Below are 24261 nucleotides of genomic sequence, written 5' to 3'. Positions count from 1 at the left end.
TGTCCATTTATCAAGAGAGGTCAGATGAATACTAATACAAGGAACTACAGGACACTTCCTTCAATGCAATCCAGTCATTTAACTGGTTCAGTCACCTTGTGGAATCTCAAACAAAAGGGAACACTTGAGACAAAGGGCAGGGTGAGAGAAGTGCTTTGGGTTTTTTTACACGTTCACTTTAAGATTATTTAAGATTATTATTATTATTAGCATAAAATGAAGTAGCATTCTTACCTTTCACTGCTATTTTATCTGTTCACTTACATCACCGTTTGCCAACTTAACCAACAAACCATAATATAATAAACAAAATACTTACCTACAAATCCTTTCTCTCCGACTAATTTAAGGGCAATTTTATCTGCCAAAACAGAAGAATTTCCATGTGCAATGTTAGCAAAAGGTCCAGCGTGAACAAATACTGGTGTTCCCTGAATGAGAAAAAAAAAATATATCATTAATTTAATGGATAGGTAAGAACACAAGCTCAATACTCTTCCAGACTAATCCAGATGATATATAAATCAAAAGCACATATAAAGAATAAGCACTGTTAGATAATTTGGGGGGGGTAGGTACCTCTCAGGTGCTTGAGAGCCCATTCACTGACAGACCTAGATGTCAGAACCTGCTTCATTCACAGAAGGGTAATTGACAACAGTGCAACCTGTAGGTAACTTGCACAACTTCCCACCCAACCTTGTACTAATGTTTCATATTTCCACTGCCCTAATGCTGTGGCATGCTATTCTGGCACATGCACTACAATCAGCACTAAGTGCATCGCTGCAGACGGTACACAAATAGAGCCCAGCTCCTGCCCTACTCCATCCCTTACTGCTCCTGTTTTCCTCATTGACTGTAATTGCCGTTCTTGTGCCGGCAAAGTAGCTAGTGGAAGCAATGAGCGACCAGAGCCAATGGTTAAGGAGCTGGAGAGGGAGAAGGGAAGGGACATGGCTAGGGTGCAGTGGGGATGCTGACATACAATGGAAAAAGCATTCACCGCTGCTGGCCGAGCGCCTGGCAGTCCCGGGTGCAGAGCCGAATTCCCCTACGCTAGACACCATACAAATACACAAGGAAAGTAGACTCTGTAGTAGGGAGCAATCTAAACCAACAACAGGATAGGCAAGGAGTTAACAAAGTAACGGCATAGGGAAATTTGTCAGATAGCAAGCAAATCTCAGCTTCCCTGTTACTTTTTTTGGCAGGCATCACAAGGAAAGGAGAAACTAGCATCTGCAGAAAAGAATTAGGATTAGGTGAGATATATTAACTGCTATCTTTTCTCCAGGACAGAATACACAATCAGATGGAAGGATATCACTTCAGCTGTCTTACTATAAAATACTTAAGCAAACAAATCCCCGTTGTTGTGTTAACGCTTTTAAAAAACCCCAGCTGGTTAAAGAAAAGGTAAGCAGACAACTTCAGATTATCTCCATCAATGTTCTTCACACATTCTATATTAGGAGCTACTGCCAACCCACAAAATTTCAGGCAACCTACTGGGCAATCTTCCTCAATTTTTGACCAGAAATGCCAATTGAGGAGGACAGTGTTTCATGGATCAGCTGCAGGCCACATCCAACAGCCCCATGAACCACAACTTGGAAACTATTAACCATATAAGAAAAGCTGGTTGCTCCCCCCTTCCCCCAGTGTCTTAAGAAAACAACCTACATAGACAAAAATTTTCGTGTTTTCCATAAAACACCAGAACAATTGGATTACAGCAGTGAAATACTTGCTACTATAGAAAACAGATTTTCCTGTTTCAGCAACACTGAATACAAATCATTTAAAATATATCAACAACAAGCATCTGTTCTTATTGCTTCCTCTAGAAGTAATTATACATAATTAATTGTCTTGTTCAGAGCAGAGACAAGTAACTTTTTATCTATCCACTGGCACACCAAACTTCAGGTTTGTTCTAACACAACAGGGGATTTTTTCAATTTTTTTTTTAAATCAAGAGTGGAAAAGGAGAATATGCATACATATGGGCAGGGGATATTCTCCAAAAACTAGACAATTAAGCTACAATCCAAAGACAACTCTGCCTCATACATGTTAGAAAAGGAACAGTGGAACTGGAGCAGAAAAAGTAAATAAAGCAGGTATCATGCCCTGTAACAAAAGGAATGATGCAGATTATTATCTTCATAACACACTGACTTCACAGTGTTTACTTAGGATTTTTTTTCTTGTTTTCTATCTGCTAATGACCACATACTGCAATATCAACTGGGTTTTACATATTTATGCAAAAAATTTAACTTGAACTATGTACACTCCAAAGCTTCTTATAATATTTAGGCATCAATCTAATAGGAGGTGCTGTGCAAAAAACAAAAAGATGAGCCTTATCCCAAAGAGCTTATAACTTATACAAAATAAAATACAAACCACTTCCACCAACCTAAGCTTAAGTTTTACTTCCTTAAGTTTTACTTTTACTTTAACCCAGTATTTACCCTTTTGGCATTCAAATAAATAAGACTGCAGTTTTCAGCTACCAGATTGAAATCCACGGGATTTGTTCCGATTTGTATTTCATTACTCACTAAGTTTAATTTTACTCTTCCAAGCCCTTAATTTCTTGTGGCAAGCAGTTACAGGGCTGCTCTTATTAGATCCCAGTGCACACATGGGCAGATGTGATGTATCGAAGCACAAACACAGATGATGATGGCAGCCCAACCCATACTGTGGCAGCTATGCAGAGAGGGGGCCAGAAGGGTCTCCCACAATATTCCCTGTGCAATTGTGCTTCCAAGAGTTCATCCACACAACACAGATGGGAAGGAAATTGGATTGTGGGGTCAACATGCAGAATATCGGTAGCCAAGAGTCCCCCTGCCGCTAACTTGAAATCCAAACACACCACTAAACCACTGGCATGGACAGATGCTCCCCTGGAGCTCTGAAATCCATCAGAAGATAAGGAGGGGTTATTCGAATGGTCTTTTTACAAGGGCAATCCTGGAAGAAAAATACAGTCTAGGTACTGAAGGGAGCGAACTCCAGCAGAACCTCAGGAGCCTCAGGCACACTCTGGAACAGGGACAACAATGTCTTCTCAGGCCAGCTTCAGTGACTCTGTGTCAGCCCATCCATCCCACTCTGCAGAGTGCCCCTTATTTTCGTTACACTCAATAAACTATATGGAGAAACAAACAGTGGCACAGAGATGCATTCTGCTGACTGTTTTCAGTACAGGAAATTTTATTATCCAAGTTTTAGTAAAAGAAAATAAACCCAGAATGTCAATAAATATCTGAAGTTATCTGGCCGCTAGATGGATGTTCATAATACTTATTACCATCCTCCCCTCATCTTTACTGTGAGTGGCACTTTAAATGTAACATGAGCAGACCATCCCAGAGGAGCCAGCCTGCAACTACAAAGAGTTGTCCCATAGAGCAGCTGCTCTGTTATGCATGGTATAAATAAATGCTAAACATTAAGGGATCAGTTCACGAGGGAACAAATCTGTCATGACAAACATGGATAAACACTATGAAATCATTATGTACATTTCAAACAAAGTCATCTCGATTCTACAGCACTGGATATAAGTTCTACAGTTATTGTAGGTGGACTGCCCCACATTTCCCATTTTGAGATTTTACTGTCATTCCTGCACATGAAACACTGTCAATCACTAACGCCATGAGGCGGCATTTCTGGTGACAGAGCAGCAGGGCTGTGATAGAAATCAACCCACCAAGAAACCACTTTAAAAACCAGCAAATTAAAATACACGCATCAATTCACGTGTGAAAAACACACTGACACAAGTTGCTAGTTCAGTTCCACACAGGACTGGCATTCGGTCATTTTTGATTTATGAACTTCTAAACCTGTTCTCCAGTGCACGCCTACATCCATATAAAGCTGGTACAAATCTACCGAGTAGGTCGTTCTTCTCCCCTTTCATAGGCCCTTATAGCAACTCCTCAGACCTCCACAGCTTAACACAATATCCATCTACAGGCTTTTTTGCCGGATCACAGAGAAGTGCAGCTATCTCTGCAATGGCTACTTTCAGCTGCTGCTAACCACAGACACTATCAATTACAAATATGCCAGATTAACTGTCAGTATCAGCTGAAAGTCACCCAGAAGGTCTCCTGCTCCACCTCCTCAGGCGGTCTTTTTGCCATTCCCCAATACCAAAGTGATGTGGAAGACCTGCTTTGGTGAACAGTTTCATTCCTACTTGCAGGACAGGTCCACAGCATAGCCTGAGCTGCATTTGTGTTCTGTTCAATCATATTAATCTGTTTTTTACATCACCAGTGTGCTGTAGACACTGGATGTCCTTGTCACAGGATCATTTCTGATGTTACTGTTGTCAAGCCGTGGTGCTGTTGCTAAAGGTCTTTACACTTGTATTGAGAACTTGTGCTCCCTGAAGGGATTAGGATTATGTTGCCCAATTACTATTGGTAGCCTCTTTGGAAACTTAAGAGGTTCCTCTTCTTTTGGATGCTACTTATTAGGATTATTTCAAGTGTAATTTAGGCTTCAGTTCTCCTCATTTCTGGTTTGCAAGAAGAAACACTTGCAATTCACACACTCATCAGAAATATGTTGTCCCCTATAGCAGAAGAGACGTTATTACATCCACCACCTCAGGGTACACTAGGATTAGCTTGTCTTGAAATCTATTGTGCTGGAGGGCAAAAAAACTCACAGGTGTTCACTGCACTACATTCAAGTGTGCAGGGCAAAATATCTCCCTTGTTCCCCTCCCTCCCTTTTATTGGAAAAACTGAAGCTATTAAAATTAGCATCTCTTAAAGCTATTAACATGAATAATTAAAAATAATGAAAGGTATTTATTCACAAAATGGGACATGACACAAGCTTGAGGCTGAAGAACAGCAACAACAGCATGGGCTGTAACAGAGTAGGCCATTGCATCTCTACACAAGAGCAATGACACAGTCCAAAAGGCATGCATCAGCCAAAGCACAGCACTACCTTGGAAAAGATTTAGATAAGCTGGAGATTTCCATTCTTGGATAGGTGACTCATATTAGCCTGCAAGCTAACAGGTATTCAAAGGGTGACAAAAGTTCATCTTTGAGACTCAAATTGCAGGAGTGGAGCATGAAGCAGTCTTCTGAGCTGCTTTAGTTTGCTGTTTTAAAAACAACTTTGTAAGAAGAATTTTTGGGAAAAATATCTTTGGGTACTGCAGTCAGGGTCCTCCTAACAAGCAATAGTGTTTCATGAAAGTTGGCAGATGTTTCAGCCATAGTATAGATTAGACTAGAAAAGAATACCACATAAAAGGCAGGAATTTTATTGCATAGAAATGCGAATATAAAGAAATGCAGTGGGAAAAAGAAAAAGCATGCAAGTCCCAGAACCAAATGCCTATCGATCAAAAGAAACTCTTCTGACATTTATAATTGTCTTTTAGAACACTACAACAAAACCACATTATTTTCTAACAGGTATGCAAAGTGCAAATAGAGTGACGCAGACTAAACACTCAGAATCAAAGCTACCTTGTCACTGATGCTTAACGCACACAGTATTATCCAAGTGGCAATTTAATACACAGTTCTGGCCATGACATTCTTGATCCTACGTGACCTGCAGTGTCTGCTATTGGATGTTATATTAAATTCTGACACATACACATATATTCTTCATACAGCCACAGGAAAGAACGAACCTTCTTTGCAGGAGAAGATAATTAAGATGGCCATAGTAAAGTAACATAGACTTAAATTCTATTTTTCTAATATTCCCTGAGAGTAGGAAGCTGTCCCCGTCCAAACACAAAAGCAAAAAGGAAGTTATCACTTTGACATGCTATAGAAAATGAGACATTTTTACCAGCTGGGGACTGCACTGGTATCTTTCTACATTCTTCAACTTTTCACCATACCAGGAATTGTCGTGAAATATTCCAGCTATGTAATTTTGATGGTCAAGCTTTCAATAATATACATTAATTTTTCTCCAAATGCATTTGTTTTCAAAATGGCTTCATTACATTCCCATTTTTCTTCCTCCCTCTCCCCATGAATATTGCTCATAGAATCATAGAATCATAGAATCATTAAAGGTTGGAAGAGACCTCCAAGATCATCAAGCTTTCAATAATATACATTAATTTTTCTCCAAATGCATTTGTTTTCAAAATGGCTTCATTATATTCCCATTTTTCTTCCTCCCTCTCCCCATGAATATTGCTCATCATTCAGCTTACTGTTGAAAAGGCAATACTAGACTGCCCAGTCACAAAGTTAGGTTGCACTAGTTCTCCGTTCTTTGAGCTGTTGGAAGAAAGCTCACTAGGGTAAGCGTAAAACATTCCTCTCATAGGCCAGCAAAGCTTCATTTAGTCCCTGAAGGCACTCTGGCAAGATAGGGTGGCTGGGAACTGTCTTTTGAAAAAGCCTAAACAGGCAAAAGGACCCTCCTGTGTTTCTGAAAGGCACAAACTATAATACGGAATAGAATGGCCTCAGTGAAGCATCTACTTTCTACTCAAAATGCTGGGCTGTGGGAATCATCATGGGAACATACATGTAAAGGAAATACATAAAAAGGAAACTTCCCTAGAAGAGCAAGATGGGAAACAGAAGGAAGTCTATTACTTGGAAGCCCAACCTGCCTTCTACTGTGCTCAAAAGCAGTTCAACAGTGCACTGCAGCTTGTTTCCAACACTAGGCAAAATTATGACTACAGCCAGAGTCTCGAAGAAGGAAAAAAAGCACCAAAAAGGTATAAATGCAGACAGAGTTGATTAGTTAACATACACAAATGAACATTTGCTAAATGCCTTTATGGATTTGACCCTGGCTTGAACCTTGAAAGTTAAGCGCGGTCACTGGAGAGAAGCACGACGAGCACAATATGGAATTTGAAAGTCAGAGAAGGGCAGGCATCATAAGCCATACTCACCTCTAATGTCTGCATTAGTGTGGGCTTAATTGCATCTTTCATTAAAACTGCCAAAGCACCTGTTACTCCCTAAAAAACAAAAAAGTCCACATTTTAAGGAAGTCAATTCTGAGGTGCAACATTTCTGAGTTACACTTAAGCTTACAGTTAAAACAGGGAAAAAACCTTACACTTCAAAGGAGAAAAAGAAAGCGTGCTCATAAACTGTAATGGATAAGCAGTGTTACAGTGTTGCATAAAGAATTTATTTAGATGTTACCTCAAGACTTCTAACATACTGTATTTACAGAGTGTGCCAGAAATAGTAACAATTTTGCTCTGAATACACTTAAAAGGCAGTAGGTAAATATTCTTCCTATTTCATGGAAAGACCAAAACCAGAGTTATTAAGTGATCAGCATGAGTACGTTCACGGGAACAAAAGACGAAGCGGAAGCAAAGGCCACTGAGACCTCAGAAAGCAAGAAGGCAATAACTTGCTAAAACTGCCTAAAGAAATCACAGATGTATTTCTTTCATGACAGAATCAATAGCATTAATCAATAGACAGCAACAACCAGAAAGGGTATTTTTCTAGACTTGTACAAATATATATGTAATAGGCACAGGATGAAAGCAGACACGGAGTTGACTAGGAGTAGATAAAGAATATATCGTGAGACTAAAAGTTAGAGGTGCCTTACTGTGATGATGAGAGGACAAAAGGAGCCGTGTGAATTGCTGCATTTCAGTTGTAAAAAAATCTTACTCCTCTCTAAAAGTTTTGCTGGATATCAAGTATAAATTTCACACTGACTGAATTTAAAATAAGAGAAAGTCATTATATCCCTCTACACTAAAATCTAATGCCCATTTTAGAAGAAACTGGCTATAGAGTATGCACAGCACTATCAAACTATATGCAGAGTGCTATCTAGAAACCACAAGCATGTATTTCAATTTGTTCCTAAATTACTTTGATTTTGAGAAGAAAATGTGTTTTGTTTTGAAAGAATTAGATCATGGATAGAAAAAAATGCAATAGCGTTATAAGCAGTGGCTCATTTGATTGTTTGAACAATCAAACTCTGTGTGAAAATTAGAATGACAGCCGTGACAGACATAAAAGTACGTGGTCATTACATAAGTACAGTATTTTATACAAATTCAAGTTTCCCCTTTCTGACATCACATCTGAATATAGACTTCAGAGGAAAATGAAGCAGAATATTTGGCCTCGGATAAAAATGGACTGAAACCAAAATAGTAAAACTGGTTTCTACTAAAGCATAGCAGTGATTCCTTGGGGGAGAGTGAAGGAAAGAAGAGAGGAGGGAGAGATGTTTCTTCGCTCTTTGCATTTTGTAAACCTCCACTATCTACAAGCCCCAATAGACCCACAAAGAGGCAATAAGAGAAACTGGTAGCAAAACAATATAGTTTTCCCTCTCCTGAATTAATAAAGAATAAATTTCTGTTTCTTAATATGTTAATTTTCGAAGTTAGGCTCAAAACGCAAGGAAACACCAGCGTGCCAGCTGTCAGAATGGCTGGGGCTCCGTCACTTCCATAGAAGCAGCCTGGTGCTATGTTGTACATATACCCAACTACTCTCATTTGAACCCAAAGCTGACGGCCTAAATAGAAGAAAAAGGAAAATATATTAAAAAAGAGAAATGAAATTATTGTTGGTTTTCACTTCCACAGGCTCCTTTATAGCTACAGATAGTTTTAATTGGTAAGATTATGAACTACTTATTTTAGATGAAGAACATAAAAATGCAGAAAAAATCTCAACAAACAATATTTCATAAAGGTTCATTTAACCAGTACCCTGTAAAATTTTCTGCTTTTAGAATAAAATATAACGTCAATATTTTATCCATAAATGAGTTTTCTTTTTAGGACCATGTAAAAATAACTGCCATTGCTACTGCCTTTGATTTCTTATATTTTAGTTATTTGTAAAAGTCTCTCTAAAGTGGGTGTATTTCTTAGGATATTAAATTTCAAATCTGTTGAATATAACAATTTGCTTTATAAAACTGATTTGATTCACTTCCAAATCTGAAGCACTTACAAAATAAAATAGTGAATACCCAGTCCCAGCTCTTACAATTTTAAATGAAATGGAACAAATTTCAATCCTAGCAATTTCTTCATTAAACCCCAATTTTTAATCCTACTAATTTATCAGAACAAACATATTCTTTTTCCTGATGATCACAGTGCAGAACTTGAATTCATTTAAAAAAAAAAACAACAGTGTGCAATATACTTATTGAATAGATCTATAATCCTGTTGTTTTCCTGCTGTTTGATCAATTCAGCAGCCAGCTGGGACAGAGTTTCTCAGACTAGAAGCACAGTTCTTCCCCTTCCACCCCCGGCTGAAGGAAGTGATGCTTATCATTAGTTGCTAGCAACACAAAACTATAACAGCTAGTTAAGTTGTTCATCTTCTGTCTCACGGAAAGCAAAACCATGTACGCACACTAGTTAGGAGGCAATAGGTAACAGAAGTATCTGAAGGAAAAGGTTGGTTAATTTTACATTTTCTTCCTGTATCTCAGTTTTTCCATCATCATATAGCATAAGCTATTCATCATTACGCTGAAAGAGAAACAGCTGCTGATAATTTTCAGCGCATGAACGCTGAGATAGTTTACAATCTTACCACATAAAAGGCAATTGTAATAGCTATTCAACTTTCTGGGAAAAAAAAGCCGAATGGAAAACTTTACATCAGATCTTCCAACTGGTCAACGGCAAGGTTAACTACCTGAACAGCCATGGATCAGCCCTAACGCTCTTCTTGGGAAACCTGCCTAAGGACTGACAAGTGTTAACTCACGCCAACTGTAGCCGTCCTGATTAGGGGTTTGCACTGTCTACTTCGTGCTGGATGAGACCACCAGCTCATTAAAGGAAGCATGCAAACAGCTATTTGCTGACCTAAGCCGTGTTGACTGGAAAGAAGGCTTTGGGGGAGAAATAAAAAACAAAAGAAATTCAGGACACCTTTTTCTCCCCTCCCCCTCCTAGACAATAACGGCTCAAATCCTGTCTCCTTTGCTTTCCGATAGTTTTCTGATAGTTCTTCACCCATCTGATAAAAATAGTGAATATGCACGTTAACTTTTTGGGAAACTTCATCCGTATTAGATATGCATTCTGGACACAACAACTCATTGTATCTGAAGCTGAAAGCAAAGAAAAAAACATGCAAGGCTCCAATTAGCACACATCATGTCTATCTGCCTTCCATGGTTCTTAAACAGGTTTGGTGTCAACAGCAGTCTTTAAAAGCTAAACAGCCAATAAAGTTTTCATCTCTCTCTGACATGACTGTCAGAATAAAGTTTTCATTCCTTCATATCCCCAATGCTCCAAGCAGCTAGCAAACAATTTCCACAGCTCACTCAAAGTCCTGGATCTGATTCTCAAAGCTATTTAAGGAATCAGGTTCCAATCTCCAATTCAGAGAAGGTAGTTAAATTTTTTATAAAAGAATTAGAGGCCTAGACACTTACACACCAATTAAGCGTGTGAGAGCCCAAGGTTCATGAGTTTTCCACTAACTCACTGTCAGAAGAAAGAAGTAGGACTCCGAATCAAACGTATATGGACACCCAATCTCTCCTGGGTCCCTCCTGGAACTGATCCCAAGTACTTCTGAAAATAATACCCCTTCCATCTATCCACCAGCCGTCGGGGCAGGTATGCTCCCCAGGACAGCAAAGATCATAGAGCACAAAATAAATTACACACATGACACAGGAAAGGCAAACTTAAATGAAAAACCAAAATACTTTCAAAGCAACTTCCAGTGGAGCAGTCTCTGAAGTCTAGCAAGAGTGGAAATGAAAGCCAGCATTAGCTGGGAAGGAAGGTGATTGAGAGTAACTACTGTGAAATGAATAAGGGTTACACAGACTGAAAGGCAGAGAAAAACCCTTTTCTTGATAAGAAAAATAATGAAGTACTTGTAACTTCCCTTCATTTGAAACTACAGTCTCTAACAAAATAATATTTTTTCTGCAATATCAGTTCTGTAAAAAACTAAACCCTAAGTTGTAAGCTGAGAAGAACTGCAACCACTTGTGTTTAAAGTGAAGTACGTACACAATGTTTCTCATGAATCAGAGAACAAAATATATTCAGCTGACAGATCATTTATAAAAGTAAATATGAAGCTATTTTTTTTAGTCCTGGAATTATTGAAATCTAACAGCATGGCACAGAAAGTAAGTTGAGAAGAAGTCTTAGTTAAAAAAATAGTGACATATTTATTTAGTATTTTTTATAGCTGCTGAAATACTGATCTAGGGCATAAATACCCATTTAATTTCACATAAAGATATGGCATATGTCCATCAAAATTCTACTACACTGTAAAAGCCAAAAAGCAATTCAGTCTTCAAAATACTGTACAATGAGCACCACATTTTGGCAAAGACTTCAGTACGTTCCATTATAGAGGATAGATATTTAATCCATTACTCTTGTGGAAGGAGTCTTCTCAATTCATGGAATATTCGATTTATCTTTTTTCTACTACTCCTAGCCTGCCTCTGCATCTGGTTTATATCTGCCAATGTGTATTTTAGGTTTTACTATTCTATTATTATAAATATATTGCATATAAAGTCAAAATTAAGAGCAATTGTGTTTTTGTGAAGTATATTGTGTGTACATCTGGAAACAAATCACAGAGAAGGGTTTAGTGGTTTTGGTTCACATAGATTCCAATGAACTACCAGACTACTGTCAAACATTTAAACTTACATAAATTCAATCTGGGTAGTATATATTAAACATGAACCCCAGAATTTTTTTTAAGTGACGGGTAGGACTGACCATCACCCCTTATTCAGGTTGTGTGGTAGTTCCCATGATAAAGCTGCCTTTAAAATTTGTTAAAACTATATGCAATTGCAGTTCTTTGGGCTAAAACGTTCCATGTCAAGTGGCTATGGTAGATTCAAGCTTTTAGAATTTGTTTTGTTTTATGAAAATTTAAGTCAAAATGATTGAACTGTTCTTGGATTAAGAGTATTCGAAAAGCATGTATATTGTTTTCCTACGTTCAGTTGTCTTGGGATCTTCCCTTTCTGAGCTATAAAGCTTTACCTCCTCTCCTACCCTGACTCGAAAGGATGAAAATTCAGGTGGAGAATGGCTTCACATCAAACCTCTTACCACATCTGAAAATTTGCTCAAGATATAAACCTTGGCAAAAACGAAAATTACTGTTCACAGATACTCATTAGTGAATGCTTAGCCTTGCCCCATCCTGCCCAGAAAGCTTTAGCCGCAATGTGCGGTGTGCTTACAGCCTAAGGTGTAACAACTGTATCTACAGTCTGCCCAAGGCTGGACCAGCTCTGGGTCTGGACATCTAGTCCACAAGCAAAGATCTCTTCTCCTGGATCCTACAGGAATCCTTTTCTAACACGTACAAGGAAGAGATACAACTTGCGCAGTCCAAAGGAAGAGGGGTCAAAAGCTGGGCTTGCAGAAGCATAGTAACAACATAGGCAGCACAAGCAGCAGGGGGAAGAGTAGATACTGCATTTAAAGTCTAGGAACAGTTAAGTTTAGTTGCAAGCTGTTCAAACAGACTCACCACCTGTGGGAAGAAACCAGGAACACAGATGAAATGCCACCCGATAGAACTGAAATTTATCTTCTTTGTACGTATGAACTATGACATGGTATGGTCTTTGGTTATACATCTCCTGCTATTGCTTCCAGAGGATTCAACTTTATACAGTACACTTTCACAAGTGCAGTACAGTTATCCATAAGCTCTCTCTCCTTGTACAAAGTAACCGGTATTTAATTTGATAATGAAGTCTTAGTAAGAAAACCCACTATTCATTCCCTTTTTTGACATTTCTTAAATCCCAACACCACAGCACCTGACTTCTTCACCAACATGAATAAGTCTGCAGAAATGAACAATTGGTGCTGTTTTCAGAAGAGAAACCGGCAAGGATCAAACTCAAAAGTATTCACCAATTTTGGATGCTCAACCTGAGACAACATAAAATAATTTCTCTGGGTTAAAAGTCCTGGTGGGGGTTCACTTCTATAGATTTCAGCTGTTTAGCTCCTGGGTGTCAAGCCAGATTGAGGAATGCACGACTCCTCATGTACTGTAAGAATCAGTTTGTATGGACACAGCATCACACATAAGCTTTGTGAAAAACACAGGACTAGAATTCAATTCTCCAAAAAGGCACTTTTCTGCCTTAACCATGAAATCACCTTCCTATTCTTCCCATAGTTCTCATCCTCATTTGTAACACACTCCACAACAAAGGAAGTAGGAGTTTCTGCCCTTCACAATCATGATACGCACCCAAGTCCTCCCTGTGCATTGTACGAAGATGAGAACCTGCAGAAGAAAAAGAATGCAGCAGCATAGCTGCAGATGGTCATAATACATACCCTTGACACTGTGAATTTTTTTTTTCTGGGCAGTTCTTCTATTGTATAATATAGAACACTGCTTTAAAGAAGAACTAGAAACATATGTTCGGCACAAGTGACACTATCAAACAATTGAGACGCTAAGCATAGGAAGTTTGTTTAAAAAAAGGCCAGGAAAAACTAATTAGTAACAGACATTTTGCTGAACGCTACTTTCATTTCAGGGACACAGTGGAAAAATTTTAAAGTTCTTTGTGCGCCGTTCATCATTTCAGCCCTAACATTATATTTCCACAGAGCAACTATAGGTGAAACAGACTACGGAAAAGCAACTGCTTTAATTCATCAAGCTGATTAGCATTAAGTGGTTGAAGACAGGTTAAATATTTTGCAATATTAATACATTAAAGTACCTTCATACAAAAGTAGCATCAAGATTAAAATCATGTATTTCAAATGTAGTTTTAATTCTGACACTGAATTATTTTAAAGTTTTTGCATATGCATTATAAGGTAACTTATTCCCCACTCCCCTGCATTTGACCAAGACAAAGTTATGCAATTGAAAAGGAAAATCAAAACTTCAACAGCTAGAATATTAAATGCAGTTCTTCATGTCTCCTGCATAATTGGGAGTAGTTGATTTGCTTTGAATTTTAATGATGACTGTACTTAGAAATTTTGGTACCCTTATCTTAATTTCAATCTTAAATCCAGGCAAGCTAGATATTATGTTTTCATTTCCTTATTAAACCGGAATCCATTAGGGCTGTGAAGGTATTCCTGGCTTGTGGATTTGCCATCTTTGTTGACAAGGCAGGATACTGGTTCCTTTGCTCATTCTAAAAATGCAGTAAGTTTGTGCAGATGTCCACATAAAAGGGACAAACAGGAAAACACACACATAGTCTGTGTGATACAGGCAGTCATTGCCAGTAGGGTGGCATGAAAGCATGGCTCCAAGACATATGACAGCTGCTATAAGGATATATTTAGATGATAAAAAGCATAAAAGCAAAGCATTATCATATTTATCATATTTAGGGTGTGCAGTCAATCTGCAATATATGAACTTCATTTAGCAATTAGGCTTCAGAATTCAAGTAACGTAATGTTAGAGTAAACTAGTGCCAATCACAGTGAGCCTACTCCTGGCATACAGCTGGATTGCAAGAGTTAACTGGTAGCTTCTGGCTGCACCAGAACCTGCCATACACAAACATGTGTGAGCTTCCAACCACTGTTTACTGATTCACAGCCTGGCTATAAGGGCTAGAATTTGATATAAAGGAAGAACATACAGACTTCTTTCTGAAGCTGAAGTAGGGAATGAGGAAACAGCAACTAACGAAGGTAAGGAAGAAAAGGTCTTAATGATGTGAAGAGACACCCTGTCCCAAGCGCTGCCAGCAACCTCTGAATTAAGAATAGCTTGTTTCCATTCTGATTTAGTGGTATAAGCATTCATGTGGTAACTATCATTGTAACATCTGAGCACACTTTACAAGTACAGTAGCAAACATTAGCAGCTCTCTCAAATAGGAGCCCGCACTCTGACTCCCTCCAGCACCAAATTTGTTTGCCTTAAGAATTGCAGAAAACTATCCAAGTAGGTTACAGAGACCAGAGACTTCCTGAACCAGATGTTACCAGAGAGTTGAAGAAATGAGTTCTACATCTTGTTCTCATTGTGAGCAAGTTTTGGCCCAGAAGATGATCCTTCTTCGATATCTGACTGTGCTGTTCAAAGCAAAATCCTTGGCATGCACCTGCCTTTCTAATGTTTCAAGAGGCAAAACAACATCAGAGGTTATTCACAGGTCTACAGCACTGAACATACCAAATCCTCTGCTGTTACTGGTTCTCCTTTCTTGTCATTAGCCACCACCATTTTCCCCAGCCTCTCCTTCATGTCTTGCAGGCTGGTGGCAAGTGCCAGGATGGCCATAATTTCACTTGCAACAGCAATATCAAACTGAGCCTGTGAAACAGAAATGAGTATCATGAACCAAATCAAAGTCAGGTCAAATACTCACAGGGAATCATCAGGAATAGACCCAGGAAAGACAGATTTCACACTGGTATTCAAACAAGTTCTAAATTGTAACCCACAGCTTTTGAGATTACTGACTAGAGTAACTTGAAATACTTTGTCTATAGTCCCTCGTTAATGTTCTCCATTACATTTATTTACTTGGGGACCAGTCTTGCAGAGTGCTTCGCCCCTTGGCTTACATTATGCTTAGCAGAAGCTCCCCCAAGGACCAAGAATTTTTTTCTGTGGCAAAAAAGAAAATCACCAGATGTATTTTGGGCTTTGCTGGCATGAGCACAGCATTGTGGTGTTTTTGTTTTTTTTTTTCCTGTAATGCTCTCCAAAGGTTTTTTATTCTGGTTTCAAAAACGTTCTTGTTACATTTGATCATTCTTTTTCTATATAAACTCAAAATTTAGAGTATGTGCTGCTAGGTCTTTGTCCCCCCCTTTTTTTTAAAAAATGAACAAATATATAAGTTAAAAAACCCCCAAGAACTATATGTGGCATCAGTTCTATTGCTCTTGTAGAAATACATCCATACTGTGCAGTATTTCAGCACAACATAAGCTGTGGTCCTTACTTTTCTTTAAGAGCTTGCAGTATACATTAGAAGTATTTGTACTAATTTACTATTAGTAAGCCCCAGGCCACTTGCTGTCAGAACGTAAACAGAGAAGAAAGGCAAAGTCACTAATGTATTATGTGATAGGAATGCAATGTTGGGAGTGAACAAGAACTACAGCTGCTTTAGTAATCTCTCCATCTCCAGCAATTAAAGTCTATACAAAAATGTAGTAATTGACATCCTACTGCTATCTATGAAAAAAAAAAAGCCCCCAAGACTGTTTCTATGTCAGACCTCTACCAGATATATCCCATACTGACTAATAGTGGAGGAATCTGTTCAAACTGAGGGTTTTGCCTGTTTCTAAGAAGCATCTACATAGAGAGTTGTTCAACATTTGTATACCTTACCACTCCTATCCATTTGCCTAGTACTTTAACAGCTTCTGCCCTTTTTTAACCTATGTTCCTGCTTTTAGATTCTGTCTTGACAGCTACAGCCCAGAGCGGCCCTATTCAGGCTGACCTCTATGTACCTGCATGTTAGTCAAAACTTCTGAAGACACCTGAGCACTTTTCTGTATTGGGCCCAGACAGGGAGAGACATATACCATGGAAAACAAAAAATAATCATGTAATTGAGATTTTCTGCATAGGGAGTCAGATGAAGTGCTGAAGTTACAAAGCAGATTTTCTGTATTCCCTGGAAGCAGTTCTATACATAACAGAATAGCTGGGTACACAAAGAACATTATTAGCGCTGCGATGACATGGATGCTACTGTCTTTTCTGAAGTTAAGAATGTCCCCGGTAAGTCATTGCAGCATATGACTGCAGCATGCAGTAAGACAGAAGATAAACCCGAGAAATCTATGCCCAATTCCAGCACCGTATACTGGAATATTATCTAACTTTATCAGGATGTTTATCAGGAGACCAAAAAATAAGTTTTTATCATCATTGTTTCTATATAAACCCAAAAGGACAGGAAAAACAATCCCAGGTAGATGCTCAAAGAGTGACATAATATTTAATAGAAAAAACAGGCACAAAAGACTCTGGTAGCAGGTGCTATTTTAACTCTAATAACCTTTATACACCTATGAAGTGCTGACAGAAGCCTTAGCTGTAAAGTCAGTTCTCTATTGATGAAAGGATCCACCCGCATGGATTCAATTGCAGGATCAAGGGCATCAGTCATGTAATACTCTTTAGAAACCACAGCATCCCTGTTCATTAAAATGCAGACTTTTGTGCCTGCTGTGCTCTGCCATTTCACACAGGTGTCATTGATTTTAAGAGTGCTAGAACATCACTCCAAATATTTATAAAATGCATCTGTTAACTATGAAGTCCTGTTTTCTCTGGATCTCCGGCTATGCTCTGAAATGAGTTTTCCTAACTGTTCTCTATTTATCGAGTCACTAAGTCCGTGTTAAAATGTGAATGGATATGCATCAGTCCAACACATCAAAATTGAAAGCATCAAGGTCATTTTAGCCAAAACCGTACAGAAGCAACATTTGACAGCCATATGTCTATTCTCTATAATAAAACAACCCACATTTAACTCAGCAGCATAATTACAGTGGTAAAATGCTGCACAATAAGGCTGGGAGAACCTGGCTCAAAGCTAATAATCACACCGAGTCACCGAAACAAATCTAAACATAGGAAAACATCTCAAGTGTTGAAGGAACTTGTACCGAGTATAATATTTTGTAGTCCCTGCCCACTATCAGAGATGAGTATTAGCTAATATTGAGTTTTCTGTAAGTTATAGACAGAAGAGTCTCTATCGCGTGTGTTTAAAACCAAAACAAGCGAGCATTTCTAGTGGAAGGTATCCCTGCCCATGGCACAGGGGTTGGAAGTAGATGATCTGTAAGGTCCCTTCCAACCCAAACCATTCTATGATTCTATGATTCCTCTTTTAAGTTCCTCTCCAATTTGACTGTTTTACCTGCTTAATTTAGCAAAAACATTAGCACTATTTTCTGGTCTCTTTATTTAGGCACAAAGCCTGGAAGAGGTCTGAAATGATAAAGAAAAATTAAAGATAGGATTTCCAAAATGAATGAAAGCCTTATCTCTACCACAATAGCTATTTACTTCACCCTCTAAACAGTCAGAACCTCAAGAATTTCATGATCCAGAATGTCAGATTACAATACCTTCATCGAATTAGGAGCAACTCCACATCATCAAAATGAGTTTGTTCCACCTGGCATCGCTGTTCCACACTGCATTGTTTCACAAATGGATTTACCCACGTGACACCAGGAACACTTGTTCAGATAGTGTTGGAAAAGTCTGGCTTTCAATTTATCAGTAAGTTCTTTAATAAACTTCCAGAAGCTCTCATGTAGTAATGTAGGTTAGCTTTTTACACTGCTGAAATGTACACACATGCTCATTTTCTGAACTATCCCTTCAAGCCCACATATTAAAATTAAGCACATGCTCAGAGTTCTTACAGTTTAGATCCCAAAGCTGAGATGTATGATAAGGAAATGAAAACTGAATAAAAAGCTAACGGTCATTTTCAGTCCTCACCAGTGGGACCAACAACACATAAGCCATGCCTCTCCCCAGTTTTTTAACATTAAATTTAAATGTAATTTAAATTGCATAAATACTACATAAATAGTTCAAGGGACTTAAAAAAAGTAAGAAAAATCTCATAAATTAACCGTAGGAGGGCATAAGAACACCTTTTCTACTCACAGGACAACAATACTGAACCCCTAACATACGCAATTTTTTCAAGTGCTTTCAACACATTGTGCAATATGCATTGGTTTCTGTTTCTGAAACTTCAGACTCAGTTACTCGTTAGCACAATCAGTTTCACTGCAAGAATACTATACAACAGCAACAGAGGTTAGCTTTGCAATTCAAAGTAGTGTGCTGAAAGAACTGCAGAAACATCTCTCAGACTCTAAAGCAAAGTCTGTCCAGAACGAGATACATACCTGACGGACAAATCCTTTCTCTGTATTTGCCTGCCCAACTGTTATTTTGCGCAGGAATCTGTCATTTGTGTCCACCACTGAAATAAGGGAATAGCAAAAGCAAAACATGTTAACAAGGACTCAGGGATCTGGGTTTTTCCAGGCATACCTGTTATACATGTAAGATTCAGCTGCTTGAACAGTGTAACCAGCCAGCCACACTCCTGCACGTTAGCATTAGCACTGTTTTAGTTTCTCCCTTCTAGTTGATACCATTAGATGACAGGTTGAAATAACTCAAATACAATTTCTCTGAACAGTATTTGAAGCTAACAGATTCTTAAAATTCTAGCATACAAATTAATATTTTACCTACATAAGAAAAATCTGTCTTAGTAGACACAATGTACCTCAGACCTACTTCAAATCATTTGCTTCGTCATTGACTGGTTAAGAATTGATTTTAAGACTGTATGATGTAGGTTAAACTTGGTCTGTTTCTCTTTTAAAGGATGATTATGTTGTCAGATTGGTTCTTCCAGACAAGTCACTTTCTTGCACATCACAGTAACTAACTCCACATTCAGCTGCACAGCATTCAAAGGAAGTTTTTTTTCAACTGCCAAGATCAACCATCTGCTATTTAACGCAACTTCAATTTCAGACAATTGTATTTCTAACCTGGAAACACTTTTGGTATTGCAAGGGCATGTCCAAACCATCCTGTGGAATTGCTAACTTCACTAACAATCATCGCAAGCCAAGTTCTCCAATTCTGCACTGACAACACTCAACTTCAAACGTGCCTTTGTAAGAACCAAAACGAAGGACTGAGAATAATCGAAGAGTGCTCTCATCTGCTGAGAACAGATCAGGGTGTTTCTTAGGAAGAAACATTAGGAGGATGTTTCTGTTTGTTAAAAAATGAGACCGAACTCCAAGACCTCTCCTTCCCAGGAATGGCAATCCCTACAGAATGCAAAAATAGGCTCCCTCTTTCTTACGGGCTCTTTAGCCCTACAAATGTTTCAGTTTGCACCAACCCTAAAAGAAAGGGTGGAAGGTACTCTTGATCAGTTCAGCCTGTAGCTTGGTAATCAAGTCAATCTTCTGGTAGATGTAGATTTGAGCCCTGTTCATTTAGAAGCAGAGAATCAAGGACCTCCAGAGAAGTTGTCTGTACTGAAGGTCAGTGAAATCACCTCCTCCCGCTTTTCCTGCTGCTTTTGGAGATTAACAGATTTGTCTGTACAGAAAAGGACGGCATAATTACCCAAGAACAAGAGGGACTTTGAATCTCAATCCTACACAACCCCAGTTCAGGGTTGTGAGTGAGCTGGGAGAAAAGCAAGGTTTAAGCCGCTTCCCTTCTTGGGCATTTCTCGTGGGGCTGTTGTAAATACCATACGTGCCTTCTTCCCACTACACGGTATTTAGGCCTCTTATTTCTTCAGGAATTCCATTTAAGGGATGGTGCAACACAGATTTGGTTAACTCATTTTGGTTTCTATTTATATACAGTCATACTCTAACTACAGTACTGGCAGAAACTGCAGAACAGAGCCCGGTACATGGAAGCAGTAGCCTCATACCAAGCTGTGGTACCATATGCCACCGTCAAGCCATATGGCAAGCTGATCTCTCAAGCACAAACTTACCCCTTCTCCTCCTAGGAAGCTCAGTCTCATGAACAGCCTTAAGCAGACCTAAATGTCTTTCCTGCCTACCCAGGCACGGCTGAGAGCAGGAACTAGCCTTCCCACCGGCCCGGACAGCCAGTGGGCTGCTTTTTATCTGGCCCTTCCTAGTGAAATCATGTAACCTGAACACCCTTACCATGAAATTATAACCACCCCTGCAACTCTTTCTGGTCACTGGGATACACTGGCTTTCTCATCACGGTCAGAAGTCATTCTCCAGGAAGATTCCAATAGCTGCACTTAGAAGCAGTAAAATAAGAAATAATTGGTTTTGCCACAAAAGCAATTTTTCCTTCTCCAAATTTTCCCTCTTCCTTACCCAAAGTAAACATTTCAGCAAAGTTTAGGTTCAACAAAGTGTTAGGTTTAATGTATCTACTTCCATATCCTCTAGAGATATAAACAGGATCTGAAAAGCAGGGGAAGGGTAAGTAGAGGGAAGCTTTCCTTCTTTTCAGAATGTTGTACCTGTTCAAGTTAGTATAAGAGGACAATGAACTTTAAGCTTGTGACACAGGACCTGTAAGGAAACAGGTCCTGAATAAAACTAATTTTCAGACAATCTGATAGCTTTCTCTTCTGCCCTACAAATTCCCTGGTACATAGCAAGCTTCACAGACATATGGATTGCAGAAACAGTCCCAAATAAAACATTTTCCAAGTTATCTAAAACATTCCTCAAACCACTTTTTTTTCTGAGATGTTTAAGATATGTACATCATATAGAGTTGTGTGGAATAGAAGTTTCACTAACATTGTTTGAGATGAATTAAATAACTCACTTGAGGTTAACAGATGTTGAGTATTGTTGCCTCCTCCCAAACCCGTGCTGATAAAAACGATGAGTCATACTACACTAAATATTTACATTATTACTCCTTCATCCTAATACAGGTTTCTTCCAGACACACTGTGTGACTAATAAAAAACATCTCATGCCACATCCCCCAGTATTATCTTGAGAAAAATATCCCAAGTCTGAGATGACATGCACACAAAGGGCACAGTAAAGCATGGCCAAGACTCCTCACTTCTCAATAGATTCACCTTATTTCTCTGAGCACCACAATACATTCCATTTAACAATTATTTTGAACTAAAAACTTCGGTGTTTGAGAACTTAGGAAGAAAATAAAATCCAATGGAATTTAGCTCAAAACTTTATGCGAGTTTACTTGCTTAAATAAAAAAGATATACACAGAAGTTGAGGTAAACACTGAAATTTAACCCAGCACCAGAACTGGAAAATGCAGAGAGTTGTCGTGTAAGGGTGCGAGAGTGAATATTGGTTTGCTTGGCATACATAGTTGAAACCGTACCACATCTTTCACCTCTTCTTCCTAACACAGCAAACAAGACACTTTAAAAATAGGAAAAACACGTAATCCCTGAGGCCTATTTAGTCTCTGAGCTACCCAGACTGCTGAGCTGGGGAGGATCAGGGACCAAAATCAAGTAGATTAAGTACAAATAATCTAAAACCACAGTTAAGAAAAGAACGGATAAGATCTGTAAAATGCACAGAAAAGCCACTTTCATATGTTTTAAGATGTATTATCTAATGTGAGAGAAACAAGGGATGTACTTAAACTGTCAGAGCAACCTATCTTTCAGAATATTAGCAAAGTCTCTTGAGTTACTGCAGATATTTGACCAAGTTTAGAGCAGTGTACTGCACCCAAATTTGTTATGCACCCACATTTCCCACTTGCAAACAGGTTGTTCTTACAGTCAGAGAGCAGAAACAGCTCTGATTCCGGTAAAATTAAGCAAATTCGGAAATAAGTTATAATTAAATCCAAGCTGAAATGAGGCTTTTTGACTACATACCTCTTTGCCATGTTATGGTAGATGGGTCAATATCAAGGCGCACAAATCTGCTGATCTCCTCTTCTGTTAAAGTCCCAGGATCAGTCTTGTTTATTCCCAGCCTCTATACAAAAACAAGTTAAAGAAACGCAATGAAGTGGCTGGTTTGCTTCAACAGGTATAGCTCTGGCTTATCACTCCCACTATCAGCAAGCATTTTGGAAAGCAGCATGTCAGGACCAAAACTATTTAAAAAAAAGGCACACAGGAAACTACCTGTAACTAAAATATGGGCAAATGTAGATGGAGAAATGAAGCAAAAAAGGAGAAATACTCATAGGCCATTAAATTAACAATCTCTTTCTTACACAGAAGAAACTCTCAATGTAAACCATAGAGAAAATTCAACTTTTTTTTTTTAGGTATAAGGAATCATTATACTAAAAATAATTCACAGCAAAATAATTTAGTTATATTGGAAATTATGATGCATGCATTTGAATGTTATAAAGCCAAACATTTTTTACTCAGCTGCAGCTCATGTGAAGAGAGAGAAATCCATTTCAACTGCAGAGACAGTTGGTATGTCATGAATAACCAAACCACTCCCCATCCTCCCCTACCTGTTACCCTACACAGTGTAAACAAGGCCAAAACAAAAATACTCCAACATTCTGACAGAAAATTCCGTGAGATCTACTCTGCCACAGAGGCAAGCAGGTATCATCCACATTTTAGTTTACTGTCTTTTAACCGAGCAGCACAAAAGCTTGAAATGTTATGAGAAACTATTTTTCTTTTCAAAACAGAAGCTGGTATTACCTCTATCCTCCTTTCCACCCCCCAGTTCCAAGTGTGCACTTAGCAGCTATCCATTGCCATCCACAGTGAGTCTGAAACACCACCGGTCAGGACTCAACAGCCTACAACAAACATGGAACTGGAAGCAGACTGAAGCTGTCCTTAAGGTTCATATTCAAGGGGTTCATATTCTCCTTCCCCTACGCTAGCGGACTGTGTTGCTGTCTCGTTATTTATCAGAATGGCAGCCTCAGATCCAGATATGTTATTCATACATGAATTGCACAGGAAGCTCTTCTGGAAGCATTCAGGAAGCAAGATGGGATGCAAAAATATACTATGCACACAAATGTACTTCTACCCCTCAAAGGACGAATACTGTCAAAGTGACATCAATAAAACTCCAGAAGTATATGCTATAATAAACTTTCAAAACCAGAAAATATTGCAAAACCAAAGAATGTGAGCTTTCCACCATGACTTTACCATAATAGGAAAAGTATTTTAAAAACTCTAACTTTAATATTTCATCAGGAAAGACACAGCATTTATAAACATTATTGGTTCATTTCAGAGGAAAAGAATAGCAAAAATGTTGGTTATGAAAATAATATCAGACCCAGATCCTATTACTTGAAGGAGGATGCTTTTAGAAAAAAGTCTGGACTTGATAAATTCATGAGGAAGGTTTATACAAACTTTGTCCCATACATCAAATAATTTTAAAGAAGTTGCATAAGAAAGTGCATTTTATGAAGAGATACTATAATTGAGGAGAGAGTACATTAACGACTTACTCTCAGACGGGCAAGCTGAATAGCAGAAAATCCTCTCACACCATTAACTACTGGAACCAGTCTATTATACAAAGCCTAGAAAAAACACACAAGAAGTTAATAAAATAAAAAAAGTTACAACTAGGAACTATTTAAATAAAAAGCTAATGCTTTTATTTTATTTAGACTAATTTCAGTAAGAATTTCCCAACCACTTAAGTTGTGGACTTCTGGTTAGCCGTTTAAAAAACCACTCTGAAA

At 38.5% G+C, this 24261-nt stretch overlaps 1 protein-coding gene across 1 annotated transcript in view; it reads right to left on the bottom strand.

The window, feature by feature from the left end:
* Positions 1 to 24261, bottom strand: part of MTHFD1L (methylenetetrahydrofolate dehydrogenase (NADP+ dependent) 1-like) — a 157618-nt gene that overhangs the window by 92122 nt on the left and 41235 nt on the right. The window contains exons 14-19 of the mRNA XM_009324158.1: positions 24022 to 24096; positions 22445 to 22547; positions 18935 to 19011; positions 15198 to 15338; positions 6941 to 7009; positions 320 to 431 (exon numbers count right to left, since the gene is read on the bottom strand). Coding sequence (XP_009322433.1) covers positions 320 to 431; positions 6941 to 7009; positions 15198 to 15338; positions 18935 to 19011; positions 22445 to 22547; positions 24022 to 24096 — 577 coding nt within the window. The remainder of the gene's footprint in view (positions 1 to 319; positions 432 to 6940; positions 7010 to 15197; positions 15339 to 18934; positions 19012 to 22444; positions 22548 to 24021; positions 24097 to 24261) is intronic.

This window comes from Pygoscelis adeliae, unplaced genomic scaffold, assembly GCF_000699105.1.
Source record: "Pygoscelis adeliae isolate BGI_AS28 unplaced genomic scaffold, ASM69910v1 Scaffold105, whole genome shotgun sequence".
Taxonomy (NCBI): domain Eukaryota; kingdom Metazoa; phylum Chordata; class Aves; order Sphenisciformes; family Spheniscidae; genus Pygoscelis; species Pygoscelis adeliae.
Note: the sequence above shows the minus strand (reverse complement) of the source record. Positions and strands in the feature narration are given on the sequence as shown.